Genomic DNA, 21,567 nt, shown 5'->3' with positions numbered 1-21,567 from the left:
AACATTCAGGGATCATTTAACACCAAATGCCATAAAACACATACTGCAGAGGTGGAGGGGGAGGCTTCCCCCACAGATAACATTCCAAGCTGCCTGCAGTGCCCTTGAGTGACGGGTGGAGGTGTCTCTAGGCCTGACCATACCCAATTAGGGGTCAGACCTAGTACCCTCCTCCTGTTGGTACTTAAGGGGATTGCTGCCCAAATTCTGCAGGTGTTCCTCTCCCCACTGATAGAGGCATGTCACACATCAGAGAGCCTGAGATTGGGGCCTTCTCTGTTCCTCTTCCCCTTGGGGGAGAGTGAGTGTGCACCTATACCCTGACTCCTGGTAGGGGGGTGGGAAGAGGTAGGACAGCTGCGGTGGCCTTGGCCGTATTGGTTGTCCAGGGACCTGATCCAGAGAGACTGTATTGGGCTGACCACTTCCGTGCTGTGAGTGCTGACCCAAAAAAGACTGTTCCTGTTTGCATATACCTCCTGCCTGGTGTGTGATCTTACTGGGAGGAGAGGGAGTAATTCTACTGTGGGAGATCGCCTCCATACATCTGGAGCCTATGACAGATGGAGGCGCTGCACTGCTAAAGAACCACGTGGGTAATGTAACCCAGAAACCTGATCCTGTGTCCCCACTACCATCGGTGGACAGCTCAGCCCTCCTGTTACCAGCAGGTACCATGCACCACATATGTAGTACTGGCCAAATCTCCCACTGGGTGGGGGAAACACTGTTACATATATAATTATAATTTTTTGCAGCCACTGGGTGTTGTACCTGGTAGGCTATATATCTGGCACATAACATCATACTGAGACATCATGAGTTGCAGACATCCTTAGCGCTGTCGCTCTCTATCTCTATACACATGCATGCACGCAAGCACACCATGAATGCATCATACACACAATATATATATATATTTAATACAAGAAACAAACAGCGCAACTTTAAACAATTATCTAAACCAATATAAAAAATTATTTGTGGCTTCGTCAGCCCCATTTTTTACCATCAACTAGGTGCATTTGTTTGAACATATTACCCTATGATTGTTCTCCTTTGGTCTTCTCTTCCCTATTTTTTTGCGCCTAGGTCATTCTTCTGGTATATATATATATATATATATATATATATATGTATATATATATATATATATATATATATATATATATATATATAAATATATATATATATATTCATAAACACACACACACACACACCATACATGCATTATATGGGCATACATATGTAACGGTGTTTCCCCCACCCAATCTCACATAGGGTCTCCTAAGGGAACTAGATCTCTGGTTACATGAGTCTTGTTGGTGCATACCTGCTGGTAACAGGGGGCCCTGAGACTCCTGCGATGACATGGGGGATAACAGGACAGGCTTCTGGGGCTGTGCCCGAATTCTTCTTACTGGTGCAGCGCCTCCATCTTGTGCAGCCCCCAGCTATGCAGGGTGGAGTACCTGCAAAAGAGTTGTCTCCCTCTCCTCCCAATATACTCCACTCTCAGGCAGGAGATAAAACCAAATGGTTCTTTATTGTCCTTCCTTTTTAGCAGCAAAGTCTTTAGTACAGCACACAGCACTCTCAAATATGTTCAAGTCCAGGATGTTCCTAGCCACCACTCCTAGTCAGTACACTATGAGCTGTCTCTTGCTCTTCTCTTACTCCTTTGTGGAGCAAGAGGAATATTTCTCCCCTCTCCCCTAAGGGAGGGCCTTCAGTTTACCAGAGCCCTGGCAGCCTACTGAGATCTGACTCTCCTCTCTCAAAGCTAGAGAGGAACACACTAAAACATGAAATGGTAATTCCTTTAGTACAGATTCAGTAGTCCCACCCCTGTGCCCTTAACTGACACAAGGCATGAGCACTACCTTCTCTGACCAACTGAATTACAGTGGTTGGGGCAAACCCATTTTAACTCCTGGCAAAACTGCCCTTACCAGGGATTATTGCACAGGAGGACGGAATAATAGCCCAAACCTACCAGGGCTATACATACATGCATCATTTGGTGTTTCGTGTGGAATAGGGCCCTAAGACTTGACAGTATTTTCTGGTCCTCCCTTTAACTTTGGGGGATCCCGTTAATTCGGTCACTTTTTAATGTCAAAATCATTCATTGTTGGTCCCAGCTGCGACTGACCTCATAGCATCTTACTATCATTAGGTCACTTTGATGCTACGGGAGACATGTCCTTTTATCCTATTAAATCGTTTCCCTTCTCCAGTTCATGTAGCAGTTGAGAGGAAAAAGGATGTTATAGACTTGGCTGTGTGGTGGCGGTCAAGGAGCGAAGCCCCCAAAGATGCTGGTGCCAGCCATGCAACGGATACACCCGTGTCATTTGCAATCCTGACACTGTGAGAAAGCAGCCACATGGTGATGAAACTGCGCACTCTGCAGTAGATGTTGGAGGGGGAGGAGTCGGGTAATGACCTTGTACTGAGGAAAAATTACAGCAACAGCAAAGTGAACTGAAGAAAATCAATTGGAGCAGGATTGAATCTATCTATTCTTTACGGATGTTCCCTGGTGTTTTCAAAACCCGTGCACCATGAAGTACTTGGATGCATTTTTTTAATCCATAAAATATCAGGCTTTTCGAGTGAACATAAATATGATATCCTCACAAGAGGTTTTTTTTTTTTTTTTTTCAACCCGCTCTTATATGCCACACACATCTATAACTAGATTGGTCATCACTTGAGTCTAGGCGCAAAGTTCACCTTTCCTGTCTTACCTTTAAATTCTTCATGGGCAAGCTACCCGTCTATCTGAACAAGCTCCTCACCCCTACCACATGCAGCACTTATCATCTGAGATCAGACTCCAAAAGACTGTTCATGGTCCCAAGGCTCAACAAAGTATCCGGACGTTCCTCCTTCTCCTACCGTGCACCCCAAAACTGGAACAACCTACCAGAGACTCTCACATCCACCACCAGTCTAAGTTCTTTCAAATCTAAGGCTGTCTCACACTTTAATCTGGTCTGTAACTGTTTCATACGCCCATAATATATATTTTCTTTAACTATGCACGCAATGTCTTGTATATAATGTATACCCTGTTCATTTATGTAACTGTACTTGTAACCATGTATTATTTGTTTTACTCTGTGCCCAGGACATACTTGAAAATGAGAGGTAACTCTCAATGTATTACTTCCTGGTAAAATATTTTATAAATAAATATGTATGTATATTTTCATTTATATGGCTGAAACAATGTATGCCATGTTTTACAGAGACATGAACATTAGAATGTAGTACAATAGGTGGATCAAACATAAATGCACATGATAAGAATGTGAACAATGCCCTAGGAAACATATAATTGAAGGGGTACAGTATGTTGGAGGCTTCGAGAGACAGTAGGGGAAGGAGTGTAGTGCGTGGCAGTGGGTGGGAAAGCCTATTGGTTAGTTCCTCTGTGGGTGGTGGAGTCGAGTCCAGGCTATTGAAATGCTATATTCAAAAGTTGTGTTTTTCGATTAAATCAAATAGAGGGTGAAAAAATGTGTGTGGCATATAGTGATGGCAAGGGAGTACACAGGGGGAATTGAGTGGAGAAGATTTTGGCGGAGGGAGTGCAGTAGAGGTAAAAGGGGTGGAAAGGAGACAGTCAGGAGCATGGGGCAAGGGCTAGAGTAGGGCTACAATGTGAAATCAAGGCTAAGATCAGAGCAGTCTAGAGCCTTGATGTTGAGGAGAACTTGATAAGTGATACAGTATTTGATGAGAAGTCAGGAGAGGGATTCAAGGAGATAAGCAGAGACTCAAGTCAATTGATATTAGCTGCTGCAAATAAATGAGTACACCATTTACATTAAGAATGACTGAACATTTCTATGGAGATCCCCTATACTGTTTACAATGCGTATCTGTGATGTAGGATTGTACCTTTAAGATTGTTACAATGGGTACTCTGATGCCAACATATTTCACTGCACCTAACAATAAGAATGTTGAAATACTGTCAGGTACATTTTGAATAATCTAACAAACAAGAATGAGGTTTATAACCCAACTGAATAAATGTGGAAACAGAAAGCAAAGTAGTGCAGAGAAGCTGGCATGGCTGAGGTTTTAGAGTCATTCACATGAGCCCGAAAAGCTGGAACCCAAGGAACCGGCAATGGTAATAATTCCCACCATGTTTAAAAAGAAATGATGATTTGTTTTGAACTTTTGGCATGCAAAGATTGCTATTTCACAATGCTCAATGTTGGACTGGGATATCAAGGGCCTGCAGGGGGAAACAGATTGTAGTGGTCCACCATGGAGTCACAACGCACAACAGTTATAATAGGGTTTATGTATACATCCAAAGTCTTATCTGAGAATTCACTTGTGCAAACCTTTATATACTCACACATACATGTACTGCTAGAAACATACTGTATGTTTATACTGATACATGTACTCATAGGCATGAGCAAACAGACTCACCCTGCAGCCACAGTAAGAGATCAGAATAATTGTGGGGCACTTGGCTAGTCTTGACCTAGAGATTCCACTTGATTTCCCATAGTGCCTGATCCAAGCCGGACAATGCACAGTTAATGAACAAATAGGCCAATTCACAGTCCTAACCAACATGTTGCTCACTCTGCTACTGTGCCTGTACTAGTCATGGATTTAGAGATTGGAGGTGAGTGAGTAAGTGAATGAGTGAGACTCCAGTTTAACTGAACTAAGGTTTAAAAAAAAACCAGGGATCGTTGTCAGTGTATTAGAAACTGAGATAGATTGTCAGAGTCCCTCAAAGTCTCAAGCTGTGTCTGCTTCTGTTACGGAATCAATGTATTCTTGTACAATTTGGGAAAACGTTAAAAAAAATAATCATGAATATTCCAATATAAAGTTAAGTCCACATCCATTAGACATGAAGGGACAAGTTAAATAGAGGTTACTAGTTTACAATATTACAAATAATAGGACAACATGTACTCTATCTGCTTCTCCATGTATGGTACCTTAAACCTGTTGTCAGCCTTTAACCCTATCCCTGTTCTAATAAGGGACATTACCCTGCCTTCCAGTTTGATTACTAGTCTGATTGTTTCTGCCGCCTTTCCCCACAGTCACCGGTCACAATGTCACAGCCTCAGTCCCTAGCACAGCCACACTTCAACCTCAGTCTTACACACAGGCACTCGTGATTAATGCCATCAGTTACTTGCCTTTCTCTCCCATGTTGCCAGTCTCCACTTCTTCCATCACTCGCTCACTTACAAACCAATCATTTGCCCTCCGTGTCCCAATTATTTACCCTCTCCCTGGTCCATAAATTGTCCCCAGTCTCTGCCTCCTCCCAGTCACTAGCTGAGCTGATGCTCCTTGGCAGGATGAGCTCGGGGCTAAGTGGCTCCGCCCCTCTATCTGCGTCCTAGCCAATCCACTCAGCGGCGCCTCCTGAGGGACCGCCCCCTCCACCAATCAGATGGAACCAGGACCTGAGCACCCCGCCCACTGGACTACTGGCTAGTCCTTGTGATTAACGGTAAAGATCAGAGACACCGGAGGGAGGACAGGAGAAGACACGGGCGTACACTGTCTCCATCTGTCCAGCACGACCGGAACTAAGACGGACCCGTACAGGACAGCAGTGGGTATACAAGGACCCCCGAATCGGGCGCAACGGGTGTAGAGACGTCCTGCATAGGTTACCCAGGGGCACCGAGCACACAGGGACCCGCCCTGCACCAGTGATACTGCTACCCCGTGAATAGATGGTACATGGACACCATTCACAACATTAATCGAGACCTCTGATTTGCAGACTCTGTCCTAATCTGGCACCCGGGGAGCCCCTGCATCGTGCACCCCAAGCTCCGCTACGACTGGGTACATTTGGCACTGGTGACACGGGCACATATAAACAGCACAAGGGGTCCCCACTTTGAGATACCTTCTATTGAGACCCAGGCTGGGCATATTGAGCGTCCATATATTGGGCACATGCGGAGTCCTGGGCTGGTCGCAGGAGTAGGACCCCTGGGCACACTTGGTTTCCATGACACCACTTCACTGGGAAGATTGAGACCCCATACATCAGGCACATAAGGATTGTGTCCTGGCACCAGTAGCATTAGTTTAATCACATAGTAGCGCCTTCTTGGCACCAACATAACTTCTTGAGTGCTTAAACCTATTGCCCTGACCATGTCAGACATAGAGGAGGTAAGAGCCCCTCCTTCTGGATCAGAGCTGGTGTCTAGTTTGCTGACCCTAGGCCGGACAGTGCTGCTCCTGTTGCCCGTGTACCTGTGCGGGTACTTTGGCCTGAGCGTTGTCTTCATGATACTTGGACTGGCTGTTTACCTGGGCTGGAAGGGTTCCCGTCAGAACAAGGAGAAGAATTTCAAGTCTGCAATGGAAACCTTGCTGAAGGAAGAGTCCATCACTGCTAGCACCATCTTCATGAACAAGAAAGAGTTACCATCATGGGTGAGACACACAGCATCACACTGATAGCCTGGGTTTAAAGGGTGGGCCTTAAAACTATTTTGCTGCCAGAGGACTGGTCCCTCTGGCAGCAAAAGGGTTAATATTCATCTTTTAGTGATTGCCTCATTGAGTCTTTGTGATGTACAGGCAGAAAATAAATACTAATGACATCCGATAAGTACCACCCACGCTACCTGTACCATGCCTATGTTACCCCAAATAGCTTAGACTGCTTGATCTAGTAATCCATTTTTCATAAAGTTTCCTCTGTGCCTTTCCAAATGCTTTCAATTAATTACTGCATTTACCCTCCACCACCCCTGAAGGGAGATAGTTTCATACACCCACTATCCCATTTTAGGATGTATCTCTCTTTTGGTTGATAACATTTTAAAGACCTTCATAATAGTTCTTCACCAACGCTAGCTAGGTACACGTCACAATCGTCACTTCAGGTACTATTCCAACCATTAGACATCTTGGTTACTCCTTGAGAAGGCGAAGACTGCACATCCACAAATATTTTGTAAAGTATATTATCCATATATTTTTTCCCCTTATAGCGCTAGTGTCTTAAGAATCCTGTTTCATTGGGGATGTCTTCACATTTCAGTGCAGTTGTGGTTCTCTTAGGCATTTTTAATGTGAACATAGTGAGGTTGGATAACCCCTCCATATCTTCTATACTTGGAGTATCAAATGGTAATGACTGCACAGTAACAACACTCATGCATAGCTAAAAAGTAGATGCAACACATTTTTGTCTCAATTTTGCAGTCAAGAGCTATTAATCTTTTGACATTTCTCTAATATCTTAGTGCATCTCATGGACTGTGCCTCGAACATGTGTCTATCTCTTCTTCTCCTCTTTGGTATATCTTGGACTGTACCCCACAGAGAGCACACTCAAAAGACGTCCCTGTAATCAAATAACTTCTTCACAAGCTCCAGTTTCTTGGCAGATTGCAATAACTTTTTTTAGACCTATTGTTTACCTGCTTTCAAAAATACAATAGTCCCGCTCATGTTCTACTGCGCACAAATGTTTCTGTAAAATGCCTTTGGCATTGTCTGTACATGATACCAGTAGTCACCTCTAATTCACAGCACTGTTTTACTTTCTCTGACTTCCTACCTTTCCCTTATGTAGCCAGCAATTATTTTCTCCCAGATTATTAGGACTGGAGAGTCAGTGCTGATTAGACTTCGTTTGGCATAGGGTGGTAATCCATAGTTGGTGGCTGTTATGAATTTCCCTAGCGTTTCATTTATGCACAACCACCTTTTTCTCTGCATCGCTTGGACATCTTTAGACTCTGTTTGTGCTGGCATTTGAGACATTTTTTTCTTCTTCTGTAATTTGTCACATTAGCTAAAGAAACTGCCCAATCCTGCTCCCACCCCCCAGGTTAGTTGTCAAGGAACATAAAGATATCCCCTTGCATCAGCAGTGCCTGCAGTCCTAACCAGTTGCACAGCATTGCAGAGTTCTGAAAGTCTACGTAGCAGGGGAAGGGGTTGGACCTTATTATTCCTAACATTAGGGGGACTACAACACACAGGTTTCCACATTTGGTGGTTGTAGCAAAGAAGGGTGTTTAAGCAGCTTTGCCTTTAAATTGGTATAACCTCATGGCAATAAAATTAATGTCCATGTCAGATATATGGTTGTGTAAGTTGTGTTGTTCAGCACCATTATCCTTGATAAATCGTAAACCAAAAGATACTGCCCAAAGGCCTATCAGAACTATGCTGCGTTTGATTCCGTGTAATTACCAGTGTCTGCAGATAAAGCCATGTTGGATTTAATTCATTGGGGCGTAGACTTGCCGTGCCATTTTTGCTGTGGACACATCTACCAGTGGAGGCACTCAAGAAGTCTCCAAGTATTAGCAGCGGTAGAAGTGCCTGAGTAGTTGCACCGTGCCTTATTATATTAAATTAGAAACCTGTTAAATATTGGGGCAAAACACTTTCAAGTCATTTTTAAATAGGTTTATACAATATTTATGTTAACAAACACACAACCCCGCAGTCATTCTCCCTCCAACAAAGGTAAAAGAAAAGTTTCAACAGTTTAGTGTTAGGACCTGCAAATTTGGTTATGCCTTGATGCGGCTTGCAGGCTTATAACGCTTTGACCCTTACTCATGAGAATATTATTATTGAAGTATTTAACTATATACTAATTACTATATATTTTGTCACATTGGATGTAGCATTGGGCTTTTTTGTCTTTTGTTCTATACAATATTTACGTACCTAAAACTGAAAGGGACCGTTTTTTTCCCCCCGAACTGTTATATAAAAAGTAGTTGTACTCTTGGTGTGTACAGTAAGTAAAAAGAAGTGGTACTCAGGAACTGTACTATATCACTGACCACTGAGATCCATGTGTATTCTGCTTTCTACAGATAGACCTTCAACCACCAGTGAGTACTGTGGCCTAAGGCCGAGTTCAGGGTGACTTCTAAGCGTGTGCACGTCCGTCGCAATTTCAGGTTGTTCGGTGGGAGTGTTCAAACTGAAAACTCCACCGGCAGCAAAGTGCAGAGTTGACGCTGCTACACTTTGCCGCTACAACCCAAAATTATATTTGGGGCGGCAGTCGCGTCACGTGAGCTGATTCAGCTCCGTGACACGTTCGCCCCGCCCCCCGCCACTCCCCCAAATGCCGCGACCCAACTCCTGCAGCCTGCAAAAAGATTGCCGGGCTGCAGGAGCACATGGGGGAGGCGAGCACAGACGCAAGCGTCTGTAGGAGCCACCCTGAACTTGGCCTAAGGGGGTATATATGGGGAGAAGGAGTGACATACAGAGTAAATGACACTGACTTTAAACAATGACACAGCATTTGAATCAGGGGACCCTGGTTCAAATCCCTGTGTCAGCTCCTTGTGACCTTGGGTAAGTCACTTTATCTCTCTGCCTCCAGCACCAAAAACATAGATTGTAAGGTCAACTGGGCAGGGCTTGTGTCTGTAATTATTCTTACATACTGTGCACTATCCTGTAATTGTGAAACGCTTTTAGTCTCATTTGGAGAAAAGCGCTATGTTAAATAAAGTCATTATTTGTTATTACATTCTAATGGGTGTTAAGAATGCTTCAGTACCTACTTGGCTATTTATCATATCATATTGGTGGGTGCTGCTACTTTAAGATCTCACTGCATTGTGCTCTTATTAGAAGTCTATGGAGAGAACTAATCTCTCAAACAGCCGCATCCTACTAAAATGAGGGAGGGAAAGTAATGTGTGTGGGATGGCTTTCTTGTTTTGTCTATTTTGGGATACAATGTATGCTTTTCCATCTCTGCGCAGCTACCTCCTCCATGCAATCCCTCACTCCTCCCTCTCCTCCTGTTATGCAGTTCCTCTCTCCTCCTGTAATGCAGTTCCTCTCTCCTCCCGTAATGCAGTTCCTCTCCCCCTCTCCTAGTCCTCCATTCATCTTCCTTCCAGGCTGTACCCAGCTCCCTAGGATAAAGTTTCAGTCATATTTATTTCCCTGCACTGCAGATGTGCGAGGGGAGGAGCTGGGAGGGCTCTGGCTGTGAAGCTGTTAAGTTAGCCTTCTTATATATTGTGCAGAGGACTCAGCTAGCCACAGGAAATTGTTACTCACAACCTCATATTAAAAATAAACTAAAAAAAAAACCCCTCTTATCTCAGTCTTGTTCTGAGTACTAGCACAGTCATAGAGATGGTATGTTAAGCATGGCATCCATGGACCCGATTATATGCTCCTTTCTCGGTCTGTCTCTTCTCTCTGAGATTTCTGCTTGTTTATTTATTTATAAAGTGTTTTACCAGGAAGTAATACATTGAGACTTACCTCTCGTTTTCACGTATATGTCTTGGGCATAGAGTTGTAATGACAAATACATGGTTACAAATACATAGTTACATTAGGTGAACAGGGTTCAACATCAGGGGTGTGCAAAGTTTTGGAGCTGCCCCCCCCCCCTCACATGCGACAGCCCCAGCGCTCGTGCCCCCCATTCTCTGTGACCTGGCGTAAAATGACGCCGCGGGTCATGTGACATCACGTGACCCTGCAGCTTCATTTGACGCGCTTTACCATGGTGATGCGTACATCACATGACCCCACTGCGTAATTTGACGCCGCGTTGCCATGGCGTCACATCCAGAAGACTACAGAATCCCGGTAAATTGAGATTGCAGAAGCCTCGCGCGGACACCCGGCATTTAACTTAAATGCCTCGGGGAAGAGCACGGGGCCGCTGCAACCGCTGCCCCCCCCCCCAACAAAATCACGCGCCCCCCAGTTTGGCACCCCTGTTCTACATTATATTTAAAGACATTGCATGAACAGTTCAAGATTAAATATGTTATAGGCGTATGTAACAGTTACAGACCAGCTTAAAATGTGAGACAGCCTTAGTTTTCAAGGAATTTAGACTGGTGGCGGTGGTCTTTTCACAGCATATAGTCATTATTTATTTAGAAGCCATATGCCTAATCTGACGTACATTACATAGTGTGAGACGGGATGTGCAAAGGATTCTGGGAGTGAGCACACATGTTTATCTCATACATTACCTACTTTCTTTTTTGAAACCAGTCTCTAAACTCCCACCCCCATTCCTCCAGCACAACTGTTCCAGCTCCCAGACTGTGACGGTGCACAGAGCAAGGAAACAGACCAAACAAGGCTGTAGTATGTACTGTCTGTATTAAGAGTTGAGATTCAGAGAGAAGAGGAAAAAATGTCTGTTAGTCAGCACCAACTGTTAAACTGCCAAATGGCAGCATATTACTGTGACAAATTGTGAGAAGTAGACCTGCTTTTCACCCCCTTTTTGAAAAAGGAGAAACATCTGCACATTCTGGAAAGGGTTGGGAAATAAATAATAAACTGGGTCAATCTGTTCAAACAGTTGCTGGATTAGATTGGTTTGGGGGAGTTCAATAACGTCATTTGTTTACCACAGATTATATTGTATTAGAAAAAGTATCATTTTTTTTAAAAATAACATTTTTATTAAATTACTTGGGATGCAGAAGGGAAAAGGGGGTAGGGGAAGCCTTTAATCACTACATTATATCGACAGTAATTTAATAAAACAGAGAACGTTACATAACATATATTCGGAAACATAGTTTTGACAGAAATTCTATAGGTCAACCAACCAACCAACTGGGGAGGGAAAAGAACAATGGGACATAAACACAACAGTTTAGAAGGACACACACACACACACACACACACACACACACACACACACACACACACACACACACACACACACACACACACACACACACACACACACACACACACACACACACACGAAAACAGATTTTGATCTTATTGTTTCACCTTGTACTATTTTTGCAATAGCGCTACCTTCTTCTGTCAGCCAGGGTTCCCACACCTGAGCGAATTTATATGAGAAAATCTATTATTTTTAATGTTAAAACATTTTTTACAGGGAGTCTTCAGAAGTGGCAATCATTGCGATTTTTTTTCTTTACAAGTTGCCCAAAATCAATATCCTGATCACCGCAACGGTGATGATGGTGCTGCAGACCAGAATCAGGGTGCAATAGTATATAGTGGGGATCTGATCTGTGCAGAAGTATTATTCAGGGAAAATGCCAACATTCTGCAGCCAAGTGGAGTGAGAGATAATATACACAAATATTGCCAAAGCTACTCAGGCTTTCACAAAAGATAAGGCGGTTTCTGCCCCGGGGAGATTATAATCTGCAAAGAACTGCTCAGTGGATGTTGCAGGACAGGTTTAGCCATATACAGTAGGCTATGACATAGCTCCCGCTTTATGAGGTCGTGGGCTATTTGTTTCTATGCTAGGGGATATTGCATAGGATAAGGATAAAGGACCCCTATGGTCCGAAACGCGTAGAAGCTTTTGTCTCACCCTCTGGGGTGATGTTACTGAGTGTTACTGAATAAATAGAATTTATTTTTTCCTCCACCTGGCTCCCTAGCAGTGCACTGTTTTTGCTCTCTTCTTCTGTTGCTGGACTATCTCTCACAGATTGCACGCCATTTGGATGGACCATGCAGGATACGTAAGGACAGACGGAGTGGGTAAGATTTATTTCTTTATTGAATTTGTGAGTTTTATGGATGAGTACCGTTACTAGCACTGCTATGTCTCCAATGAGGTCACACTAGGGTGCTTATTGGCATCTCTTTTTGTTACCTTCAGGATGCAGGTGTTTTGGTGACCCACTCCGTTATTCACTTTGTCCGTTAGTCCTGATTAATCATTATGGACATTTATGCTTGAAGCTCCACCAGCTTTGGAGCACCCATTTCGCCATTTACCCCTATTCTTTGAATTTACACACTTTTGTGCTTTGACCACGAAGCTCCTGGTGAGAGACTTCCACTTCTGTGCTGAGTGCGAACCGCTTTCTGAGAGACTTCCAGCTTTGTATGGAGGCTGCAGACCTCCTCCCTGAGACTCCCAGCTCTGTGCTGGGTCTACTACGGCCTTGTGAGAGACTCTAGTCTCTGTCTGTGCTTCCTCATACTTCTGTTTCAGTTTAGCAATCATTTTGTCAATTATTCTGCTTCTGCTCCATGGTGGTAACAGTAGTGTTTGTTGTCTCAAGATCACCCATGGTGTTGTCCAACTCACTGCACAATCAATTATCTGTTATCTTCAAAATTACACCCTCCAGGTAAGCTGCAAACAGAGACCTCTGTAATTCGACCTTCGATTCTTGCTCTTTATCCGAAGGATATCACAGTCATGTCGTGCATGTTACGGTGCATTTTCAGTGTGAGTCAAGGGATCGTCAGTTATTTGTTCTTGCTCCATTTCCCTGCTACGGCTTCTCATTGTTAGCACCGGATAGACCCTTCTTCGGGTTACACCTTTTCTGCCTTGGCCCCTCTGGTGGAATTTCCATTCTTGGGACGCATCCGGCTATCGTTCTAGGCCACAGAACGTCTCGGCTCCCTTCTAATATCGTAAGGTCATCTGCGAATGTTTCTTCAACTTCCACGGTTACGCTCAGAACCTCTTTTCTTTGTATTTCTATTCCGCTTTACCTTGCCCGACATTGATGCATCAGTAGTACCGAGCTCCCCATGATTGCTTGAAACTTCTGCACTTTCACTGCGTCCACCATGCTTTGGTTACGGTTGCTGGCGATAATGTTGTTCTGCTGGTGCTGCTCTTGTCGCCACGGTTCAAATTTACGGTCCTAGGGAACTGACCTGTTTTGGTGAGGCTCACCACAGACAAAACATCGACATTTTAGTTACATTTTACATGTTTTTTGGGGGGGAATTTTCACTCCTGCTACGCAACCACTTTGAAAACTCCCTTTTTTTGCACATGTAGTGAGAAAGACATTACTCCCAGACTCTATACCCCGGTGGGTCACAGTCTGTATGAGTCCCCCCAGACAGACTGTAGGGTTTGTTGCTTTATCCAGCGAGTGTACCCTGTTTTTCTGCCTGTATTTGTGGCCCTGTAACAGGGACTTATCACTGTTTGAGAGAAACTGACTAAATCCAGCAGCGAGCTGGTTAATTGCTCACAGGCAATCAACCATACCCCATCTGGCTGTTTACAACTCTGAGAAAAGCCTGATGTGAGAAACAGGAGAAAGATTCCTTAGCTCACATTTGGGCTGACAGAAGGAGAGCAGAGAAGCCTGCACACAGACACTGTCTTGAGCACAAAGGCTGTGCTGAGATCAAGACACCCAGAGACCTATATTTCCTGGCCACAGAGGACACAGGAACCTGCCAGAGACTGACATGGAGGGCTACCTGCTTAAGGTACCTACTGAGACTTTGGGGTGATAGGCTGGTAATGGGAATAACCCTCCAGTCCTGCAGATAGGGTCCGGGGAAGTAAGTTAGCCCTTACAAAGGGATAGGGGTTTTGTTATTTTGTTGTTTTTGTATGTTTGCCTGGATAAAAGGAACAGGCTCAATAAAGCCAAGATATAATTGCACCCAAATCGGTCTCCATTATATTTACTTCTGCATACATCTCTTACATGCCCCTAATTCTGATGCCCTCTGCACATGTTTCTTCCCCTGACCTCCAGAGGCTGTATAGCAAGCCCATCACACTTGGAATAGTCTAGCGGCCAATTCTTAAGTCCAACTGCAAGACTCAGGCCGCACAAGAATTTTTAAAAATAAACTGTCACTATAACCTACGCATACACTTTGTTTCTTGTATTTTCCTTAGTAAAAATACGTAAACGTCGCTGATATCCGCCCTCTATCTACCTCTCTCTCTCCATCCCTTCTCTCTCTCCATCCCTTCTCTCTATCACCATCTGATCTCTCTCACACTCTCCATCCCTTCTCTCTCACGCTCAGTCTCCATCCCTTCTCTCGCTCTCTCTCTCCCAATCCCTTCCCTCTCTCTCCCTAACCCTTCTCTCTCCTTCCCCATCCCTTCTCTCTCTCCCCATCCCTTCTCTCTCCCCCATCCCTTCTCTCTCTCCCCATCCATTCTCTCTCACTCTCTCCCCATCCCTTCTCTCACTCCCCCATCCCTTCTCTCTCCCCACTCCTTCTCTCTTTCTATCACATCCTTTTTTTCTCTCTCCATCCATCCCTTCTCTCTCGCTCTCACTCCCCCATCCCTTCTCTCTCGCTCTCACTCCCCCATCCCTTCTCTCTCGCTTTCACTCCCCCATCCCTTCTCTCTCGATCTCACTTCCCAATCCCTTCTCTCTCGCTCCCCCATCCTTTCTCTCTCGCTCGCTCTCACTCCCACATCACTTCTCTCTCGCTCTAGCTCCCCCATCTCTTCTCTCTCACTGTCCCTCCATCCCTTCTCTCACTCTCTCTCCCCATCCCTTCTCTCTTGCTCTCCATCCCTTCTATCTCACTCTCTCTCCATCCCTTCTCTCTCGCTCTCTCCATCCCTTCTCTCTCTCTTGCTCCCCATCCCTTCTCTCTCTCCCATCCCTTCTCTCTTGCTCTCTCTCCCATCCCTTCTCTCTTGCTCTCTCTCCCCATCCCTTCTCTATCTCCCCCATCCCTTCTCTCTACCTCTCTCCCCATCCCTTCTCTCGCCCTCTCTCTCCTCATCACTTCTTTCTCTCTCTCTCTCCCTATCCCTTCTCTCTCGCTCTCTCTCCCCATCCCTTCTCTCTCTCCCCATCCCTTCTCTCTCTCTCCCCATCCCTTCTCTCTCTCTCCCCCATCCCTTCTCTCTCTCTCCCCCATCCCTTCTCTCTTGCTCTCTCTCCCCATCCATTCTCTCTCTCTCCCCATCCCTTCTCTCTCTCTCCCCATCCCTTCTCTCTCTCCCATCCCTTCTCTTTCGCTCTCTCTCTCTCCCCTATCCCTTCACTCTCTCTCTCTCTCCCCTATCCCTTCTCTCTCTCCCACCCCCATGCCCTCTCTCCTCCTCCCTCCACCCCCCCCCCCAATCCCTTCTCTTTCACTCTCCCCCTTCATCTTGGAAGGGATTGCTGCTTTAATAGGAACCCGTCACTCGTGTTACTTCTCTTGTCACTGGGTGTGTGTCACGGAAGAGGTGCTGTGTCCACGAGGGGTGAGGAGTTTGATGCAGTATTACGTGCACGAGCAGCAATCCATTCTGCTTGGAATTTCATGTTAATTTCTTGCCCCAGAGAGAGTTCCCGTTCTGCACAGGTTTCATTCGGTACACCCAGCATTTGTAGGGAATTTTAGGAGGAGATTTTTACCTCTGGATTGAAACTGTCCAACAGGGTTCTGCCTGTGAGCCAATCAGTAGCATGCATGAGATTTGATGACATTACTGATTGGAAGGACGGCTAAGAAGCTGCAATGTGTCCCTGTTGGAAGTTATATCATTTTTCTTGACTAGAGTGGCTTCCAGTTTAAGATCACAAAAGTCAAACCGTCAACCGAATCCCACATGTAAAAATTGGGACAGGGGTTAACAGAAACGATTGAGACTCTTTTAAGTTTTGTCCATGTTCAGATAAGCTTAGAGTGCAATTGTGGTACTTGTGGTACAGAGAGAGGGAAGTCACGGCCTTAGTCACAAGGAACTAGTTTTGAAGCCAGGTTTGTTGCTTCATAGTCCTATAACAGATAGCAGAACCACGCCCTTAGGTCCCCTCATGCACACCCTGCTGCCTCCTGACATGATAACCCCTTAATCACCCACACATGCACCATTAACCATTGTGTCTTGATAACTTGCAGTTAAATTGTATAGAAAACCTTTGTGGTCAGTGGCTTAGTTTGCCGGGTAAAATGTTTCTGTCGGTGGCAGGGTTACTGGCAAACAGCAGAGATTAGCCGATGCAGTCGGCACATAACACAGGCTCTTAAAGTTGCCACTCGTGTCGTAATAGTGTAACTAAAATAAGTTTGCTACATCTTCATTTTAAAAAGTCTTTTAATACTCAGCACATGATCCTCGCCTTTTTATAATCATTACCACTCCTGATATTTTGCTTGAATTTCTTCTTTCGTTTAAAAAAAACAAATGGTCACTTACAGGACAATGTTGGGGGGCCAGTTTGTACTGGAACCTGTGTTTGAGATATTGCTGTTTTAATCACTTTTTTAATAAAATAATATATATTGAGGTGTGTATATAGTACATAATCTGTTATTATACTGGATCCATTTAATTTGTGCAGTAAAACTGCAGTCCCTACTCGCTGTCCAATTTTTTTTTCTGTACAATTAGGCTTTACTTTTTAATTTTCAACCTGATCACATCCTTCGTTGAGAAATTATATAACCATTTTCTATTTAAATAAATCAAATTAAAAAAACCAGTAACGTAACAATAACATCTTGTTTTGATGAGCACTTGTGTTCCTTGGTCAATGAGGGGATACAGGAGCTTGCACAAGCAAGTGTGAGCAGTTCTTAGGAAAGACAAGAATCTTGTCTTCTCGTGCCGCGTCGCGGTCACGTGCTCGGCGGGCAGCCAATGGAAGGGCAGATATGCCCTGCCATGGCTGCGCCCCCCGTCATGGCCCCGCCCTCCGCGCATCCCATCGCTCCCCTACAGACCGCCGATCACAGCTGTAGTCTGTGCACGCGCCGCTAGGCGTGCAGACAGCAGTGAGGACTGGGGCCGTAACCTAAGGACACGTCATTTATTGGACAGTATGCAAAGATGATTTTACCAATAAAACACTTTCTCTCTCCTCTGTCTCTGTCGTGCTCACTCCCTCTCTCTCCTCTGTCCCTGTCTCGCTCTCTCCTTCTCTGCTCCTGTCGCTCTATCTCCTTCTCTTTCCCTGCCGCTCTCCCACTCTCTCTTTTCTGCTCTCTCTCCTCTGTTCCTGTCACTCTCCTTCTCTTTCCCTGTCACTCTCTCTCCTTCTCTGTCCCTGTCGCTCTCCCTCCATCTCCTTCTCTGTCCCTGTTACTCTCTCTCCTCTGCCATGCTCTGTCTCTCGTGCTATCTTTCTCTCATGTCGCGTTCGCTCTCTCCTCTGTTGTGCTTGCTCTCTCTCCTCTGTCGCGCTCTCGTTTTCTCTCTTCTGTCGCACTCTCTCTCTCCTCTGTCACGCTTGTGCCCTCTCCCCTGTCGTGCTCGCGCCTCTGTCGAGCGCTCTCTCCTCTGTCGAGCTCTCTCCTTTCGCTTGCTTTCTCTCTTTTGCACGCTCTCTCTTCTCTGTCGCACGCTCTTTCTCTCTCCTCTGTCGTGCTCGTGCCTCTATCGAGCACGCGCTCTCCTCTATTGAGCGCTCTCTCCTCTGTCGAGCTCTCTCCTTTCGCTTGCTTTCTCTCTTTTGCACGCTCTCTCTTCTCTGTCGCACTCTCTTTCTCTCTCCTCTGTCGTGCTCGTGCCTCTGTCGAGGAAGCGCTCTCCTCTATTGAGCGCTCTCGCGCTCTCCTCTGTCGAGCTCTCTCCTTTCGCTTGCTCTCTCTCTCCGTTGCACACTCTCTCTCTGTCGCACGCTCTCTCTTCTCTGTCGCACGCTCTTTCTCCTCTGTCGCGTGCTCTCTCTCCTCTGTCCCTATAACTCCCTCTCTCCTTAGGTCTGCAATATAGTGCGCGCTGGTGCCCGTGCAGGCGCGCGAACGGCGCTGCACGCACGTTTCGTTTGTATGTTATCAGCGGTGAAGCGCGCGGCTGCGATTGGCTTGCGGCGTCATGTGACGCGACAGCAGCAGGAAAATACAAATTTCTTGCATTTGCTCTGATCTGCCGCACCACTGCTCATGGCCGCGCACGCGCACGTCTCAACTGTATCAACGTCAGGCTCCCATGGTCAATTATCATTGACGCACGCGCACACGGTAGCGCAACAGCACGCGCTACATTACAGACTGTACACTGGGAATGGGAGAAGAAAAATAAGCACCCAGAGTTAGCACTGTTACATGGCAAAGTGCCTTTTACTGTATAATGCACATTTCCTGTATGCTGCTACACAGGGCCGCACCTTCAAGAGGATGTGGTAATAGACCACATATTATAAACTGCTCAAAGTGTGGCTTGTTTTGATTTGACTTCATTTCTTGGTTTTGTGCAGCCATCAAACAATCGCGTAACATATTTCATTAAAAAAGGTACTAGATTTATATTTCAGCCCCTCTGGCCTCGTTCATCCTGACTGCGGCTCGCTGCTCAATAGCAGCTAATTGGAAAAAGATCAAACCCCCAACTCAGCAGATGGTGAATGAGGTCATGCTAATGGAATACCTATCGGCACTCCTGAAACAGAAAACTGAACAGTTCCATAAAGTTTGGGTACTGTGGCCCTATAATTAAAGCTGTTAAAAATGGGGCGTGTATGACCTCGTTGGGCACTGCATCCTGACCCTGGTCTCTCTAGGTCGAGGTTTTTATCTGTGGAGGGGTCGCCGACAGGGTGGAGGGGGAGACACTACCCCCCCCCCTCCTCTCGACTCTCCCCCGTTCCCACCCCCTCTATCCCCACTCTCCCTTTCCCTGCTTTCTTCTCTCTTCCCCCTCTATCTCTCCCTGTCCTTTACACTTCTAGACCAAGGGGTCAGGTCGGAGATCCCCCTAAAATGTTAACTCTCCCGGACGGAAGCACATTGAGACAATATAGCACACTCTGAAAGCATAGGAGGTCTCAAACGGCAAGGTGCAGGCCGATCGAATCCGATTCATCGACTTTTGGATGTTACTGGTTGTTATATGTATGCGAAGAATATGTACACGGTCTACAAACGGCCTTGTGCTATGTATGTGCCCCTTTCAGGAAAAACAATAAAAGTGTTTGAAATAAAAAAAAAGGTACTAGATTTGGCACCTTGCTCCACGTCTCCAGGCTGCTGGAGAGGAGGCAGAGGCACTTTCCTGCACATTTGGGGTTCCTGTCCCAAAGTACAAAACCTACGGGATAAGATAAAAGGGCTAATTAGTAACGTTGCAGGTAGACACATCCCATTGGAACCGTGGGTATATCTCCTATTTAACCCCATCGAAAACATAGACAGAAATACGGGCAAATGAATGGTACATATACGTTCAGCGACAACATGCGTAATTGCTGAAGACTGGCGACACGTAGAAGAAGCCCCCTCCATGAAACAGGTGGCAAATATGTTTATTGCGAAGCTAACGAGTCTGCTCACAGGCGCCCAACAGAGATCCTACACCAACAGGGAACGTGGAGGGGGGGACAACCCCCCGAAACAGGTTATCCTGCTCGAATAACCGAGCGGGAGACGAAGTAGAGCTGAGACGGCAGTGAGTTTATTTTCTAATCTCACAACATGTAAGTGGTGTGTAACTACAGGCAGTCCTCGGTTATCCAACGGAATCCGTTCTGGAAGTAGCGTTGGGTAGTGAAACCGTTGTAAAGTGAGTCCCATGTTAATCAGTGGCGGTGAGTGTTGGTTTACGCATTCCGGAGTCGAGAAACAGCTCGACAGGGTTGCAGGGTTGCATTGTAAAGCATTGGATATGCCATTCGTTGTAAAGTGAAACGTTGGATAGCGAGGACTACCTGTACATTCTGTGAGCTGGTGTAACCATAACAATGGTATTTGTTTCTCCTCTTTCCTCTTGTTTTATACGTCCCCAACTTGAATCAATGATAACTCACCCCCCCCCCCTACCCCAATGAAAACGCTTTGGGGGGAGAAAGAGGTATTAGATTAAAATAAGTGTTCATGGTGGTCTAGTGCCAAAACAGCAGGAGTTGCTATACTATTACTGAGCATTACTCGGCCGCTGGCAGAAAAAGCTGAGTGCTCACTGAGTTTGTACAACATAATTCTACAGCTGTTGGTGTTTTGCGAGAAGGAACAGATTAACCCATTTGCTGCCACAAGGGCCAGCAACGAATGAGACATCCCTAAAGGGTTTCCTGTAATTTACAGGTAATTTTAAAATGATACCAAATACAGAAGAATTTACAATTAGGGTTCCTTACAATGCATCTGATCTCAGACACGCTATTAGAGAGGGTTAGGGTTGATTACAATGCATCTGATCTCAGACACGCTATTAGAGAGGGTTAGGGTTGATTACAATGCATCTGATCTCAGACGCGCTATTAGAGAGGGTTGGGGTTCCTCAGAATTTTACATAGGGTTCCTTAACCAAAAGAAGGTTGAAAATTACTGCATTGGGCATTGAAGATCCCTCTGGCAGTGAAGGGGTTAGCCTGTTCTTCACACACTGAGACTGCTATCTGCCCATGTATATCTTCACAAACATGCTGAGCAGCTGCTGCAATGTTCCTCTTTGTCCTCCTGCATCATCTTTCTGATACCATCTCTTCTCCCCCCCTGTTGAAATGGGTAACCTCAGCCCACACACTCATGGTATCATGGGCACGAGCGTCACACCCGTCTCTCATCTGCAAAGAAACAACAGGAAGCCAACAAAGGGGGGGGGGGGGATGATGGGTCTGCAGAGCAGAGTGAGGCAGCACACAAGCTATTTTCAATTATGTTTTTTACAGCATAGCCAAGATTGCAGTGTTCATACAATTCTGCAGGCACAGGAGTCCCTGTTCTGCAGCACCACGAGATAGAGACCCATATTTACTAGGCAGGCCTCTTCCATAAGACACCTGGTCCTGGAAGACCCCCCACTGCCTATTCGAGGCGGTAAGGTGTTTTATGGTGTTGCACCATTTAGTAAATATGGGCCCAAGTGGCGTGCTTATTGTCACAAGTGTT

At 45.6% G+C, this 21,567-nt stretch overlaps 1 protein-coding gene across 2 annotated transcripts in view; it reads left to right on the top strand.

Moving 5' to 3' along the window:
- Positions 1-5,482: 5,482 nt before the first annotated feature.
- Positions 5,483-21,567, top strand: part of LOC142489844 (extended synaptotagmin-1-like) — an 85,123-nt gene continuing 69,038 nt past the window's right edge. For both annotated transcript variants that reach the window (XM_075591344.1, XM_075591343.1), the window contains exon 1: positions 5,483-6,462. In XM_075591344.1, the coding sequence (XP_075447459.1) occupies positions 6,178-6,462 (285 nt within the window). In that variant the 5' untranslated portion in view covers positions 5,483-6,177. The remainder of the gene's footprint in view (positions 6,463-21,567) is intronic.

Source organism: Ascaphus truei, chromosome 3, assembly GCF_040206685.1.
Source record: "Ascaphus truei isolate aAscTru1 chromosome 3, aAscTru1.hap1, whole genome shotgun sequence".
NCBI lineage: Eukaryota > Metazoa > Chordata > Amphibia > Anura > Ascaphidae > Ascaphus > Ascaphus truei.
The sequence above is the reverse complement of the archived record's forward strand: the minus strand, read 5'-3'. Positions and strand labels throughout refer to the sequence as shown.